Source organism: Harmonia axyridis, chromosome 4 (assembly GCF_914767665.1).
Source record: "Harmonia axyridis chromosome 4, icHarAxyr1.1, whole genome shotgun sequence".
Lineage (NCBI taxonomy): Eukaryota > Metazoa > Arthropoda > Insecta > Coleoptera > Coccinellidae > Harmonia > Harmonia axyridis.
Window position 1 is genome coordinate 49,228,254 of NC_059504.1, and position 17,080 is coordinate 49,245,333.

At 32.1% G+C, this 17,080-nt stretch overlaps 1 protein-coding gene and 1 long non-coding RNA gene across 2 annotated transcripts; one reads left to right on the forward strand and one right to left on the reverse strand.

Moving 5' to 3' along the window:
* The first annotated feature begins 1,347 nt into the window (after positions 1 to 1,347).
* LOC123678176 (neuroguidin) lies at positions 1,348 to 9,091 on the forward strand. The gene is made up of 3 exons (XM_045615045.1): positions 1,348 to 1,507; positions 1,626 to 2,169; positions 8,536 to 9,091. Exons 1-3 carry the CDS (start codon positions 1,481 to 1,483, stop codon positions 8,904 to 8,906), a joined length of 942 nt encoding a protein of 313 aa, XP_045471001.1. The 5' UTR covers positions 1,348 to 1,480; the 3' UTR covers positions 8,907 to 9,091.
* Positions 9,092 to 14,395: 5,304 nt separating this feature from the next.
* Positions 14,396 to 16,279, reverse strand: LOC123677796. The gene is made up of 2 exons (XR_006747138.1): positions 16,217 to 16,279; positions 14,396 to 14,499 (listed from the first exon to the last, which is right to left on the reverse strand). It is a non-coding gene; the product is annotated as an uncharacterized LOC123677796 (long non-coding RNA).
* Between the last annotated feature and the right edge of the window lie 801 nt (positions 16,280 to 17,080).

Genomic DNA, 17,080 nt, shown 5'->3' on the forward strand with positions numbered 1-17,080 from the left:
TGATTAAATACTCAGTAAAAATTCTATAAAGCAATTGGAATTTATTAGATTTTTGGATTACTCATTGAAGAACAAAAAACAGATATAACAATACTTAATTTCAATATAAAATATAAATAAACTATAGATGCAATGCCAAGACTTTGTTTAGCAATCCAATTATAAAATAATTCTCTCTATAAGATTTATATAATCATCATGATAACCACTGTCAAAACAAAACATCCAGGTAAAAATCCAAATATCCAGCATTCAAAATAGTGCTCCTTCTACTTTTACCCTTGAATATACTTGAAAAACATTTTGTTTACTTTCTAGAGTCCACTGTTGAATAATGCTGGCATTTTCAAATAACCAAGTTTCCTCCAGATAAATGAATTTCACATTTTGTTGCAAATATTCTCTGTATTCACCATAAAATCGTACTCAACTTATTATTATATTTTTCTGTTTATCAATAAGAATTTTCCTTTTATTAACTGTTTTGAACTTGTAACCAATTAAGTTTATGTAATGTTGTCTTTGATTGATTAAAATCCAGATGATTTTTGGTCAAATTTCATCCAGGCTGATATATTGATTACTTTTGGCTCGGCTTTTGGTAACAATCAAATCATTCAATGATTCTTTGAAGGTGAAATCGTATTGCACAGGTTTTCTTCCACTAATAATCCAGGTTGTAACGACTTGCCTTCTTCTTTTTTCAAACAGTACTGTGAAAAATACTCAAATAAACTAATCAATGTGTGTTTGAAATTGATACAACTTTTAAGTTTCAAAATTTCTTCGATCAAATCCAATAACACCATAGACCTAATATCCATGGATATTAGGTCTATGAATAACACAAACAAACTGAAATCTAACCTCCTGTCAATGACATTTCCAATGCCAACCCGAAATCTGCAATTCGAAATGTTACTGAATGAGCCAGTACCAACTTAATTTCGATTTTCCAAAGCCACCCGGGATGTCAATAATTCCTGAATGGACTGTACATAGACTTAGGATAATAAGTCTATGAGCAGGCCAACTGTTAACTAAGAACTAAGGGCTCAGGTAAAATATAGAAGTGCGCGTGAGCCACATAGAATTACAATATTAACGAGTACCAGTTTCTATCATTTTATGTTCTTCATTCGTGTTTATCGATGAAAAGTATTAGGTGTATTCGATTAAATGCATAAATTCACCATTAATGATATGGTCAAAGCTAAGCGCTATTTGTAACCACTGAAAATCCACACTATTTATTCCACAGCACTCTTGTCCACGAATTTTAATGAACGCTCAACGACGATGAAATGAGTCCATTATTCTTGAAGAGGAAGATGCACATAGAATATTACATAACATTTATTCTATGCTAACCTAACCAAACTAATTCAAATTGAACATCATAAAAATACAAATGTTAATTTCCTCGTGTCGTGTCAGTGTTATGTGTATCCAATAAAAATATTTATATTTGTTGATCAATATGGAAACAACGGAAGATTTAAGTCTCGTAAGTTTATCAATATTAAATGCTCTGATGAAATCGCATACTTGGAAAATTTTCTGAAAAAATATTAAAAAATACTTACTGTCAACATCGATTTTTTTCACAATTTAATTTATTGTAGGATCAAGATGTTCCGGAGCCAAATCAAGATCTTCAGGCGACACTTTCTTTATTGGACGAAATAAATACAAGTACCGAAAATGTAACTCAATTGGTTGATAATATGATTCGTAAAGTTAAAAATGGAGAATTGTCTACAGATCAAGGTTTAAGCTTTCTAGAAATGAAGAACATGATGCTCCTAAGTTATCTTATCAACATTACATATTTCAATTCCCTTAAATGTTCAGGAAAGAAAATTGAAAATGATATCTGTATAGACAGATTGATAGAAATACGAACCGTTTTGGAGAAAATAAGACCAATAGATCAAAAGTTGAAATTTCAAATAGAAAGATTAGTGAAATCTTCCCGAGATGGTATCTCAATGGATGATTCCAAAAAACATAAAGCTAATGTAGGCAATGCGGAGAATTTAGATGACAATGATGATGAAGACATAGAGAGTGATGATGATCAAGAGTCTGGTGATGGTGAAGAGTCTGTACCAAAAAGTAAAAAGGGGATTTATGTACCTCCAAAATTATCAGCGGTTCATTATCCAGGTAAGATAAAGTGAATTATACAAGCCCCAGGCATTTGAACATTATGTGTTCGGCCATTTCTACCTCCTTTCCATAACCTTTTTCTAGATAATCGAATTCAAAGCAAACACTATCCACAAAAATTAATTTTTCAAAACTTTCCATTAGTGATAAATGGAAGTAAAAAAATTAGCGTAGTTTATCATAATGCTTTCAGATGGAATTTGATTAAACATTTCAGAAAGAACATTTCTCTAATTCTGTGGTTATTCCGTTCATTCTTCCACATCTTGTAGAACAAAATCGTGCGAGAATATATCAGAAAGGCACAGTTTTCATGGTTATATTTTATTATTCTATGTTGGTACTCCGAACTTTCCGCCACGGCTTTATCTGTCAATTCATCAATTTGCCTTAAAGGAATTAGTTCTGCCAATCAACATTTTTCAATGCAAAAATCACTAAATTATATTTATAGAAATATTTCATTAATTTCAATGAAAATGCAATGAATTAGAGAAAATAATGTATAATACTCGTACAGAAGGCTCATTCTACCACTCGTTCATTCCAAAACTCGCCACTTCGTGGCTCGTTTTTGAATTTTGAACTCGTGGAAGAATATCAATGCCTTCTGCACTTGTATTATAAATAACTATTATCAGACACAGAACTGTTAGAAATACGTTCATTTTCTAGTAGTTTTAATCTAATGTCAGTTGTTTTGTATTGAATGTCAAATAAATAAATGTTTTGTCATTGCTTCAAACGCTGTTCATCGTAATATATACTTATTAAAAATAGTATATATATCCACTATAATACATTATTATAACTGGTTATGGGCCCAGCGCCGATGTTTAACAGTATTTGAAGAAGTTGTTTTGGAATTTTTTGAATTTTGTGCAAACAATTCTATATAATGACACAACCTGTGGAGAATACAAGTTCTTTTCCGACATTCACTACTGTTCCAGTAGTCTCTTCGTCTGTTCCAAATATAGACAAATTAGAGGGACATAGCAACTACGCATCATGGAAATTTGCCATGAAAATGAGTCTGATGCTGGAAGGTTTATGGGAAATAGTTACTAATGGACCAATGAACAATACAAATACCTTAAACAAAGACCTCGATAATAAGGCTTTAGCGAAAATAGGTTTATGTGTGAAACCCACTTGTTACGTACATATATGTAAGGCTACCACATCCAAAGAAGCATGGGACAATCTGCAGAAAGCTTTCGAATCAAAAGATATGAACAGAAAGTTTGATTTGCAAAGACATCTGTTCAGAACGAAACATACTGACTTCGATTCAATGGAAGAATATATTGGCGATATAATGTCAACAGTGTACAAACTCGCTGATATTGGTGTTACCATTGAAGACGATTTTGTTGCTTTTGTTATGCTGAACGGACTAAGTTCGGAATATGAACCTTTAGTTATGGCTCTAACATATAACAATTTAAAGCTCTCATCAGATGAAGTAAAAACAAAGCTAATAGAGGAAGATGCGAGAAAATCATCTCAAGAAGAAAGAGATATAGGAGGAGCAGCTTTAAATTCCAGAAATGTCGAAAGGAAAATCACAAAGAAATTCAAAATCAAATGTTATTCTTGTGGAGAAGAGGGACATAAAAAGCCGGATTGCCCTAAAGCAAGGTGTGATACAAAGGTGAAAAACAATTCCAGAAAATAAAGGAAAACTACTAATAGCACATTGTTAGTAACTGCAATGATGACAAAGAATTCAACTTCAGATTGGGTAATTGATTCAGGTGCTACATCTCATATGTCGATGAATCAAGAATGGATGTCTGACTTCATTGAGGAATCAAAAAATTATATTTCCATTGCAAATAATGATCGAATTCAATCTAATGGAATAGGAAACGTAACCATGGACTTTGATCAATATGGAGAAAAGGTTACGAAAAATATTTCCAATGTATTGTATGTACCAAATCTTTCTACAAATCTTTTATCGGTTAGTAAAATGACCGAAAAAGGCAAGAAAGTTTTATTTGATAAGGTGGGCTGTAAAATTTTCGATGAATCCGATTGTGATGTAACAGGAACTATTGAGTTTACTGCCAGTTTGAAAAATGGATTATACGTTGCTGATCAATATATTGATTCAGTGAGGGCACTATCAGCAGTAACTTCAGATCATGAGAGATGGCATAAACGTTTAGGTCATCTGAATCGGAGAGGAATGAAAATGCTCAAAGAAGGTTTGGTTACAGGAGTAAATTATGTAGAAGAAAAAGACAATGTATGTATTAAATGTCTTGAAGGGAAACAGACGGTACAGAAATTTCCTACAAAGAAATCTAAAAGAGCTCGTGATTTATTAGAGCTTATCCACACAGATATATCAGGACCTATGGAAGTTTCATCCTGGGGTGGTGCTAGATATTGCCTGATTTTCGTAGATGATTTTAGCAGAAAGGTTTTTGGGTACATGCTGAAGCTTAAAAATGAAGTTTTATCCAAATTTAAAATTTTCAAAAGCTTAGTAGAAAACCAGACCCATAAAAAGATTAAGTGCATTCGCAGTGATAATGGAACTGAGTATATTAATTCCGATTTTAAGAAATTTTTAGAAACTCATGGCATCATACATCAAACAACAATTCCGTATACACCACAACAAAATGGGGTGGCTGAACGAACAAACAGGACATTGATTGAAAAAACTAGATGCATGCTGTTTGATGCTAATCTCTCCAAGAAATATTGGGCCGAAGCTATGAACACTGCAATTTACTTGAAGAATAGATCTCCAACTGCAGCAGTAAAAAATGCGGTTCCTGAGGGAGTTTTGTCAAATCGAAATATAGATTTATCTCACTTGAGGATATTCGGATGCAGAGCTCAAGTTCATGTGAAAAAACATCTTAGAAAGAAGATGGATCCTAAATCATGTCAATATATGATGGTAGGATACTGTGAAAATTCAAAAGGTTATCGGTTGCTTGACATAAAAAATCCTAAGAAAATTATTGAAGCACGCGATGTGGTTTTCATTGAGTCAGAAAGAATACATTTTCAAGATACTCAACAAAATAGTATTTTGAGTGAAGAATGTGAAACGAAGGAAATTCAGATTCTTTCAAATCTAAATGAGGATAGAATTGTGGAAGGAAACCTTAATAACATAAGGAATGATGAATGCATATCTGAAGAAAATTTTAGCAATGAGAGGGAAATTCATCAGAATGAAATCACAGTTGAATCTCAAAAAGAAAGACGGTATCCAGAGTGAGAAAGAAGACCAAAAAGATATGATGATATGGAATATTCATTTTTTGCGGAAAATAACCCTTTCGATCCTGTCGATATTGCAGATGCTCTTTCAAGGTCTGATAAAATACTGTGGGAGCAAGCAATAGAGGAGGAACTGACGGCTTTAGCTGATAATGGGACATGGAAGCTTGTTGATCGTCCTGAAGGAAAAAATGTGGTGAAATGTAAGTGGATTTTCAAGTTGAAGAAATCTGCAGATGGCAAAACACAGCGTCATAAAGCTAGACTGGTAGCAAAAGGATTTTCTCAAAAATGGGGAGAAGACTATGATGAAACATTTGCACCAGTGGCTAGACTTTCAACTATAAGACTATTGTTCGGGCTAGCTGTAGAAAATAATTGGAAGATCGATCACATTGACATCACTACTGCATTTTTAAATGGAAGTTTGCAGGAAGAAATATATATGGAGCAACCTCCTGGATTCAGTGAGGCAAAAAAGGCTAATAAAGTATGTAAACTTGAGAAAGCTATTTATGGTTTGAAACAATCAGCTAGATCTTGGAATGATAAAATTAATGATCTTTTGCTGAGTATTGGTTTCAAGAGATGCTCCTATGATTCCTGTGTTTATATAAAGAATGATGAAGGCAAATCAGTTATAATGGCTCTTCATGTAGACGATTTTTATATTTTTTCGGAAGACAAGAGCAAGACTCAAAAGTTGAAAGAAAAAATTGGAAGCAACTTCAAGATGAAGGATCTTGGTGAAATAAAAGAATGCTTGGGAATGAAGATCACGCGAACAAAAACAAATATTTGTCTTGACCAAAAGAAGTACATAGAACAAATTTTGAAGAGATTTGGAATGGAAGACTCAAAACCGATAAGTACTCCACTGGAAGCAAATTTGAAATTGGAAAAGGCTGATGAAAATGATACCCTGTATCCATACCAAGAGTTGATTGGTGCTTTGATGTATCTATCAGTTTGCACTCGCCCTGATATATCATATGCTACAAGTTTTTTGAGTCAATTTAATAATTGTCACAAAAAGGAGCACTGGAGTGCAGCAAAAAGAGTTTTGAGGTATCTTAAAGGAACTATGGACTACTGCCTATGTTTTCAAAAGACGGGAAAATCAATTCAAGGATTTGTCGATGCCGATTGGGGTGGATGTATTGAGGATCGTCGATCGTACACCGGTTCGGTAATGATTTTCGCCAACGCAGCTATTAGTTGGCAGTTCAGAAAGCAAAAAAGTGTTGCACTAAGTACTACAGAAGCTGAATATATGGCTTTGTGTGAGGGAGCAAAGGAAGCAGTATATCTCAAGGGATTGTTAACAGAGTTGTATCAAGAGTGTGAGACCATTAATATCTACAATGATAATCAAGGAGCAAACAAGTTAGTTTACAATCCAGTATTCCACAACCGCACGAAGCATATATCTATCAGATATCATTATGTAAGAGAACTTGCCAAGGATAATGAAATTTCTGTTCATTATCTACAGACAGAAGAAATGCCAGCAGATATCTTGACTAAATCCCTATTCAAGCCAAAACATTCATTTTGTGTTCATGAATTAGGATTGAAAATTATAAAATAAAGTTTATTTCCATAATGATATAATAATATTCTGATTCATTTTTGCCATTAGATTAAGTGAGGGTGTTAGAAATACGTTCATTTTCTAGTAGTTTTAATCTAATGTCAGTTGTTTTGTATTGAATGTCAAATAAATAAATGTTTTGTCATTGCTTCAAACGCTGTTCATCGTAATATATACTTATTAAAAATAGTATATATATCCACTATAATACATTATTATAAAAAAAAAAAAAAAATGTTTGTGAATATTTTTTATTGTTTAAGTGTCTAATGAATGTTCTTTCTGAAATATTCATTTAAATTCCATCTGAAAGCGTTATAACAAACTACGCCGATATTTGTACTTTCATTTGAAAATTTAATTTTTTTAATTTGAAAATTAATTTTTGTGGATAGTGTTTTTTTTGTACTTGATTATCACGAAAACGGTACACTCTTTAAAAAATATTTAAGAGACCTATTTTTTTAGTGAAACACATATTGATTCCAATTGGTACAAGGTGGACAATAGTTTTGTGTGTGCTCATAAAGTAACGCATAACATTTTTTATTAGTTGAATTAACAATATTATCCAAAATACTTATTGTCTAGCGGCAATAAACAAATAATGACATTTCACAAATATTTTTTTTTTAAATTGGTAAAAAATAATTTCTTTCATATTCTGTCTGCTAGACCACAAGTACCAAACATGTTTGGAAACAGTTCATTTTTATCAGTCTAAAAATGTAACAAACTACAGGGTGTTACATTCAAATCAATTGCCGCTAGACAATTAGTATTTTTGGTAATATTGTTAATGCAACTAATAAAGAATGTTTAGCGTTGCATTATGAGCACACACAATACTATTGTATTTTTGTCCACCCTATACCAATTGGAATCAACATGTGATACATTTTTGGAATCAGCTAGAGTAATCGGAAAATTGAGACAAAATGGGGGTGTTCCATTTAAAAAAAATTGCGGTGACGTCATTACTCGAAAGTAAAAACAATTTGAGTTATCGAGGATTTCCAGTAAACAAGATTCGAGTTAACGAGAGTCCACTGTACAACCAATGCCATCTTCCAATCCTCTGGTATATTATTTCTACATTTTAGGTTTCAAATGTGTCAAAAAAGATAAATTGAAAAATATTTATAAAATGACAACTAAAACAATTAATTGATAAATCATTATGGTTTCTCCCGGTAGTTTATTATCTATTATGATTTGTTATTCAACATTTTCTTGAATATATGAAAAATGTAAATTTTGTTGGTTGCTAATCGTGTTTCCTTCTTGTGTAGTTTTCATGATCTCTTTTATATTGGAAAAATAAGCACTTGTTACTAAGTTCGAAAGAACCACTTCTTATATCTAGATGGATGGTAGTTTACGAAAATAGGCTAGTTCAAGCTGAAAATATTTCTCTGCCATATTTTCTGAACAATAGACTTCACAATGTTGTATTTGTGTTATAACTGACCAATCATATCACAATTTGTCTTAATATAATATTTTTGTGTTTTCAGGTGATGAAAATGCTCATGAAAGGAACAGAAGGCTTCAGGAGAAATCCAAGAAACACGCATTATCGTCAGCCCTTCTACAGGATCTCTGTGAAGAATATTTAGACACTCCTCTTGAACTCCATCAAAGCAGCAGAGCGCAGCAGATCTTAACCAAGCAACAGAAGGAGCGACAAGAATACGAGGAAGAATATATGACTCGTCTTCCAGTAAGTAAGTCAGAAAAGCATGACAGGCGCAAGTTGACTACTTTGGGAGTATTAGGCTCAGAAATTACTAACTATGGCGACTCAAAATCAGTGAATAAGAAAAAGCGAAAATATACACCTAAAGGTAAAGGAAAAAGTTCCAAAAGAAAGAAGTTTTCACACTGATGCAGTAGTAATAGGATATTACTTCTCTTTACAATGACTCAATGTCAAGTTAAAGAAACTATTATGGAATAGTTTTTTAAGTTTGTTTTATGCCACAAATTGATTGAAAGCATTATTTCGATTGTTATTACTCATTGAAGTGAAATTGTATATAATAAAAGAATAAATTTGTATTTTAAACACAACTTTTATTTGTGATTACCTTGGTTTCTAACAGACTTCTAAATCAGATATTTCAAGGTTTTCATATAAAGAGTCTGCACAGGATCAATTTTTATTTTCAATAATCTTTGATATTACTACTAAGCTATTATCCTATCCATCTTCGATTTATCGTGTTCAATAACTTTGGTTATTAAAAAAATTGTCTGAAATTAATTATAATAGTATGATAATGATGGCTAACAGACAATTTTTAATTCTGGCATAAGTACCTTTTTGAGCAGGTCCCGAACCCGCAACCTCCGAATCACTAGTTCAGTGCTAGCTCTGAACTAAGTATGGTTATTCTTATCTACCGGGTGAGACTGGTGATTCAATAGTGCTTGATCGATAAATCTTGGAAATTTTGGGCTAGAAGAATGATTTGAATTTTGACAGAATCGATAGTACTTAGCGCATAAGCTTAAATTATTTATTTTTAACTTTTAATTGACAACCATAGATTGTGTCAGCAAATTCAAAGTATTAGTAAGTTAGGTTTCTCCTTGATGATCCTTGATGAAATGTACATACTTTTTTTATATATTTCATTTCAAATAGCTTAATTCAATGATAAAATGAAATATATATGATGAAATTTGATCATGTCATATGTGAATCAGGAAAATTGAGAAATTTCAGACTATAATTCTTACTGAGATTGTGGAGATAGAACAGGATTAAATTCAACAATGGGAGTGAAATAAAAAAAGGAATTTTTTCAGGAACCAACAAAACTTATTGTCTATAATGTGGAAATAAGTAAAAATGGTCATTTCTATCAACCTAGGTGTTTCGAGTTGAAATTCTGAAAGCCTTTTCTTCTCATAAAATAAATCTAGTACCAAATTTTGACTGAAAATGTCTCTTCTCATTAGATTCTCCCAAAATAAAAGCCCACTGCCTTGGAAGCAAAATTCGTAAGCTAATATTCACTATCACTTTCGTTAAATTCAAATAACCTTTGGGAGAGAGGTTATATTGTTCTCGTTCTCTTTCTCTAAGAGGATACGCTAAAACGGACAAAATATTTGGACCCGATCGATGATTCGGGTATCTTCGTGACTCGGCTGCGTCGTACATCCTCGAGTTCCCGAGCACTGCAACTAAAATCTTTACTTGTCAATTGTCATGAATATTGAATAGCCACAGTGACACTGACGATACATTTACCTCTATTTGGGTTTCAAGTGAAAAAGTGTTAAAGAGCAATTTTTATTGCTTAATTCATACAAATATATTGATTAATGAGGAAGAACAAATTTTACCCAAATTCCTAAATTATCTGAAAAAGTAAGCAGAATTTGGCAGATTGTTTCTAACGAAACTAATCATGGATATTTTTAAGTCATTACTTCCAAAACCAACAGAGAATAATGATGTGGCCTATTGTTAAAGAATAGGAGCAGGTATTCATACAAATATGGCGATAGAGAGCTTGAATAAATATCTGAAATCTAATGAAATATAAGGAAAAGAAAATAATAGTCTAAGATCCCGAAATAAAACGACCTTCACCGAGATGCTTATTTGATAAAACGTATTTTATATTTAATTTAACATGTCAATAAATATATCATATATGGGTTGCCTAACAAATTTTAGTCCAGAGTAGGTTTAATAAATAAATAAAAAAAAATTTTTTTTTAAACATTTCATGATTATTAGATAAATTCTATACCAATCGAAAGTATGAAGCCCATAGAATGTGCAAACGTTAGGTTGCCTATTTTTTTTCCGATCACAACTCTCGGGTAGCCAGGTATAAACAGGTAAATCTATACTAGCATTTCGCAACGGTTTGATTATTGAATCAAAATCAATAAAATTAAAGATTATTTTATTATGAACACGGTGGTATCGGGTTGCCTGCGAAAAATCAGTCCCGAATCCCGGTTGTCGAATTTTAAAAAGTCAAATATTGCTGCGAGTGAATGTGTGCGACTGAGAGGTCCCAATCAATCATGTCATGCGATAGAAGAGGACACAGCATAGCAGCTGTTTGAAGTCCGTCCAGTGAAAGAAAGAAAATGCGCATGCTATTGATGATATTTACAGGTTGCGATTACACGGCAGCATTTTATAATAAAGGAAAAGTAAAACCTTTTCAGCTATTTTCGAAAAATGAAAAATATCAAACAGTTTTTGCATCATTAACAGATACTGCTGATATTTTCATTGATGGAAAAATGAAGACCGTTCAAGAATTTACGGCTAGTATGTATGGTATCAGGAACTGCACCAGTGTGAATGATGCGAGATATCGCATTTTTATGAAAAATTACTCTGCTAAAGAAGACAGCGAGCACATCTTAAAAAAAATAAAATGCTTCGACTCCAACTCCATACCACCATGCTGGATATCATTAATTCAGAAAATTTCACGAACTATTTTTGTAAATTCCATGTGGCTTAATGCAACGGATCCAATAAGCGTGACACTTAAGCCTGAGAACTGCGGTTAGTAGGATTCATTGGGGATCATACACCTTTAAAGATAGAGATAGAAGACATTGTCGAAAGAACTGAAACGGAGAGTGATGATGACGAAGAAGATTCAGAAGTTGGAGATCATAGTTATATGTCCTCTATTTTAATAATTATCTACTCCAAAATGATGCACGCATATACAAGTCTATCGCTATCCTTTTCATTTCCAAGAACAAATAGCATGCGCACTCTCTTTCTTTCACTGGACGAACTTCAAACAGCTGCTATGCTGTGTCCTCTTCTATCGCATGACATTGTTGATTGGGACCTCTCAGTCGCATACATTCACTCGCAGCAATATTTAACTTTTTAAAATTCGACAACCGGGATTCGGGACTGATTTTTCGCAGGCAACCCGATACCACCGTGTTCATAATAAAATAATCTTTATTTTATTGATTTTGATTCAATAATCAGACCGTTGCGAAATGCTAGTATAGATTTACCTGTTTATACCTGGCTACCCGAGAGTTGTGACCGGAAAAAATAGGCAACCTAACGTTTGCACATTCTATGGACTTCATACTTTCGATTGGAATTTGAATTTATCTAATCAAACCGGTGAAATGTTTCAAAACAAATTTTTTTTAATTATTTATTAAACCTACTCTGGACTAAAATTTGTTAGGCAACCCATATGTGATATATTTATTGACATGTTAAATTGAATATAAAATACGTTTTATCAAATAAGCATCTCGGTGAAGGTCGTTTTATATCGGGATCTTAGACTATAAGCAACACTGTCTCATTAAAAGGAACGATTTCATTGGGGGATATTGGGATATGACAACTGACAAGAAGACATAGATACAAAAATGGCATCGGCGTGACTATTTCCATCATAGCATATTAGAGAGTTATTGCAACGCACAAATAAGCGATCTTTTATTAAAGGATCCTGTAATAAAGGATCCTCTATCGTGGACGTTAAAAGTGAACTATTGCAAGGTGCTTTTAACGAAAGTCAGTAAAGTGACAGATCTTTAAATTTGACATATTTATATTTTGTCACCTTTAGTTTGTATTCTGATAAATAAAATAATTCATTTGGTAAAAGCTCAAAATCGAAAATGAAAGAACAAATAGCGTTAGCAATTTTAGCTGGGAACATTATTGAGGAATTGATTTTTCATAATAGATACAGTTGGTGTAGAAAATATATCAAAACCAATTCAAACAAATCGACTAGTTGACATGGAAAACTTTTACTACAAGTCTCGCAATCATTATCGAAGTTTTTATTTTTATAACTGCAAACTTCATTGTGGAAAATCATGGGCACTTCTAAGATAATTTGAATGCACATAAGTGGCTTTATAGAAATAGTTATCAGCTCTAGTTATAGGTGAGCTATTACCTGAATTGAACTTAAATTATATATTATATTACCTTAATTCATTTTTAGTCTACCAATTCGTTATATGGGAGGAGCTGTACCAAACTACTGGGGTTTTATCGATGGAACTATACTATACAAGTACTTTATGTACTTGTTTGAATGGAAGTCAATCAAGTATTTCTTTTCATGTAAAACCACCAGTATTGGAAGATTATTTTGTTTAACAGAATTATGTTATGTATTTTCCCACAATAATTTTGAAATAAGTGTACTTAACGTATAATTTTATAATAACATTATTGATAATTAATTAGGTTCTGCATTGTGATTTGCTTTTTTTATGCTATGTTGATCCAATATATAAAAAAGTACTTAGGTAACAAGTTTATTATTTTTCTTTCAAAACAATCCCATTGGTGTGTCCATATTACAGAATAAATTACTCATATTCAATATAAAAGAATGATTTTCAGTATGCAGTAGGATTCTGCAACAATACTACATTATACATATAGGTAAATTCTTATTTCTAATAAAATTCAGGATTTATCAGTATTATTTTTAATTCTTTTAGTAGGATCAAATTAAATATGATGTTTTGTTGAGAATCGTATAAGTTCTTGAAAAATTCGTTATTGAGAGCACATTTTTTTCCTCGAATCAAATGGTTCCCACAGATGCCCAAAATCAAGAAATAAAATGCAAATTTCTCGAAAAGTTCACTTTGTTTACCTAAACAGCTACAAATATTTATAGGTTAGTTCTTGCTGAATAACGACGGCAAATATTCGGCATAAACAGATATCTGTCAAAATAAAGGATCCTTAAATAAAAGTTGGTCGCCTGTATTTAAATAAAGTAAGGGAGGCCTGTATTTTAGATTTAGACAATCCTTAATATCTGACTCAATGCGCATGCGTACATGTCAAAATAAGAGATCCTGTAATAAAAGATCGCTTATTTGTGTGTTGCAATAACTCTCTATTAGGTCTATTTTCTATTTTGTGTTGTGTGGTTTTGTTTACTTATAAAAATAGAGAGCAAATAGCGGAAAAGACTATTGATGACCAGTGGAAACGATACTGGAAGGTATGTAAATGAAAATTTTATAGGATATTCTGTATTATAATATGAAATGAACTACACAGCATTTAGTTCGCGAATTTCATGTTGTAAATGGTACGTCCGTACTTTTATAATTCATTTACAATATTGTGAATACTGATTTACAATATTGACGTACGATTTACTGTACGAAATTAGCGAATTATATGCTGAATAGTGAGTTGCAACAATTCAAATTACAATAGAGACAATAATTTTATGATCCTTTTCAACTTCTGAGTTGATTTTGTTTTCAATAACTGTATTGAAATCAAAATCAACTCGAATTTAATTACAATTTTTATCAGCTTGTTCCTAATAAAAACATGTTTATGAGAAATGTCGGTTTTAGGCATAGACCTAATATCCATGGACGTCGCGTTAGAGAGAGAAGTCGAGAGAACGAATGAGATGGAACATCGGATGGAAGTCTGTCAACTCTCTTGATTTATTGCCCTAGAGAAAGAGAACAATATACATCTCTTTCAACTCGAAGAGTTGAACGTTAAATCGTTATTTCAAATTTGAATTTAAAGCAAAGAATTGTGAATACTAGCTCTACAAATTTTGCTACTTACGAAGGCAGTGTACTTTTATTTTGAGAGAATCTAGTGAGAAGAAGGGACTTTTTTTAGTGGAATTTTGCTACTAAATTTATTTTGTTGGGAAAGAAAGACTTTCAAATTTTTTGTTCTTTTGAGAACATCCATCATGCCTCAAAGTTGCTCAGCATATAACTGCACAGTTAAAAGAAAGAAAGGGGAGAATATAACATTACACTCGTAAGTTTTATCATCCCTTTAAAGCAACGAAAACTGATGAAAAACATTCGAATTTACAGTTTTCCGAATCCAGGCACATTGAGAAATGAATGGATATTGGCTTTGAGAAGAGCCAATTTTGTTCCTACTCAATATTCAAGGATATGCAGCAATCATTTTCAGGAAAATGATTATCTAACGAATATGCAAGGAAAAAGAGTTAAAGAAAAATGCTGTTCCATCTAAATTTAACTTTAAAAACTATCTGTCAAAGTAAAAAGTTTTAAAAAAGGAAGAATCCTCAGACACTAACGTTCCATCATCCCAGGAAGGAAATCAACTGAATTCAGAATCCCTACCACCCATAAAAACAATGGAACATGGTAGTAATATCAGAAAAAGGTGAATAGGAAACTTTGTATGCATGTTTTGTATATCAGAAGTTTTCATAAAAACAGGCCCTATACTACTATATAACTTTCTTGTTGTTTTCAGAAAAAGATCAGTACCTGTATACATGAAAGATTTTGTAGAAGCTGATCTTGAAAACCCTGCTAAGCGACACAAATATTGGAATATTTCTCAATCTGCCATTTCTAAACTGAGGAAAACCAATAAAAAATTTGCTACCATGATTTGCAAGTACAAGAAAAAAATTAATACTCTGAATGACTGTTTATGAAATAAGATGAAATGTTCGGCAGTTTGCATAAACTGTCCGTGAGTGTCATTCATTCAATGACCGTCTCACGCTGATGAGGTCAAGGAAGTCCGAAACAGTTTATGAAAACGAAGGGACTAACTGGAAAACTGCGTCAGTTGAAGAATCTCCAGCAATATATCATTTTTTCCCATCATGAATAAAAACAATATTTTCAAGAGAAGATAATATCATGTTGAGTTTTTCATATTACATTAGAATTTAGTAGTATTTATTTTCAATTTGTCATTTATTAAATCATAGTATCATGGTGCTTTAAGATACCCCAAGTCCATATCTTACCCACAGCTTTCTTTTTCAGCCGATAATATTTTTTTATCTAGCGAAATTTATTTCTTTCCTTTCAGGTAAAGAAGCCTCAATATCATCTATGCAGTTATGGCAAATTTAGAATTTCTACAAATAATAATAATAATAGGCAAATATTATGGAGGTAAATTTTTTATGGCTGCTTTAATCTATTAAATTTGATTCTATTCGAAATAGATTGAAAGGTGAAATAGATCATGAGTTGGAGAATGGAATAGTATAGAACCCCAATGCTCAATCCTAATGGTATTTCGATAATCATGGATGAATGAATGTTCTCTTTTATCTAATAAAAATTTTCTGTAGCATAATTTTTCTACCTGAAGTAAAAGAAATATTACCAATTCAAAAGATGATTGAATCGAATATTACTTATCTTCACCTATAGCCAATAAGAGTATTGCTGATTCCTATAAGCAATTATTTATATGTATATTATATTTCCTTGAGATATCAACGAGTCCAACTCATTGTTACTTTAAATCCTGTTCTGTCCCCACAATGTCAGAAAGAAGTATGGTCTAAAATTTCTCAATTTTCCTGATTCACATGGTAGAAGTTCATCCAAATATATGCCATATTTTATTCCATCATTGAATTAGGCAAATCGAAATGATAAATATAAAAAAGTATGTAAATTTCATTCTATTCAGTTCATAAAACGTATAAATAAATATCATGTCTTTATATCTTTCAATCAGATGATTTTGACATTTGACCATCTCAGAGTAATAAATCACCTATTTTATTGCTTTTAGGTTCTTTACAGATTTCCATCAGTAGCATCTCTGTTCGAATCAAGAGAAATCATATATTCTTCTCTCTCTAGGTCTTTCTCCTCTACGAGCTTCTGAAAAATCACGTGACACTCGGTCCATGGATATTAAGTCTATGGTTTTAGGGGAATATTTGGTAACATCTAGGGGATTTACAACAAAGCTACAATGTCATGTGGTCACTATGTCTTGGAACGATTTCATTGGGGGAATTCATATCATGTGACATTGACATAACAATGGCGTCGGCGTGACTAGTTATCTACCATGGTTTTGTATATACTTGTTTTAAATATGAAAATGGAGAGCAAATGGTGGAAAAGTCTATTGTTGACCATCAGAAACGATATTATGGAAGGTATGTACGAAATAAATTTGATAGTATTCTGTTTTGTTATACACAGTATTTTGTTCGCGAATTTCATGCAGTGAATGGTGTATTTTCAGAATTCATTTTAAATATTGTAAAT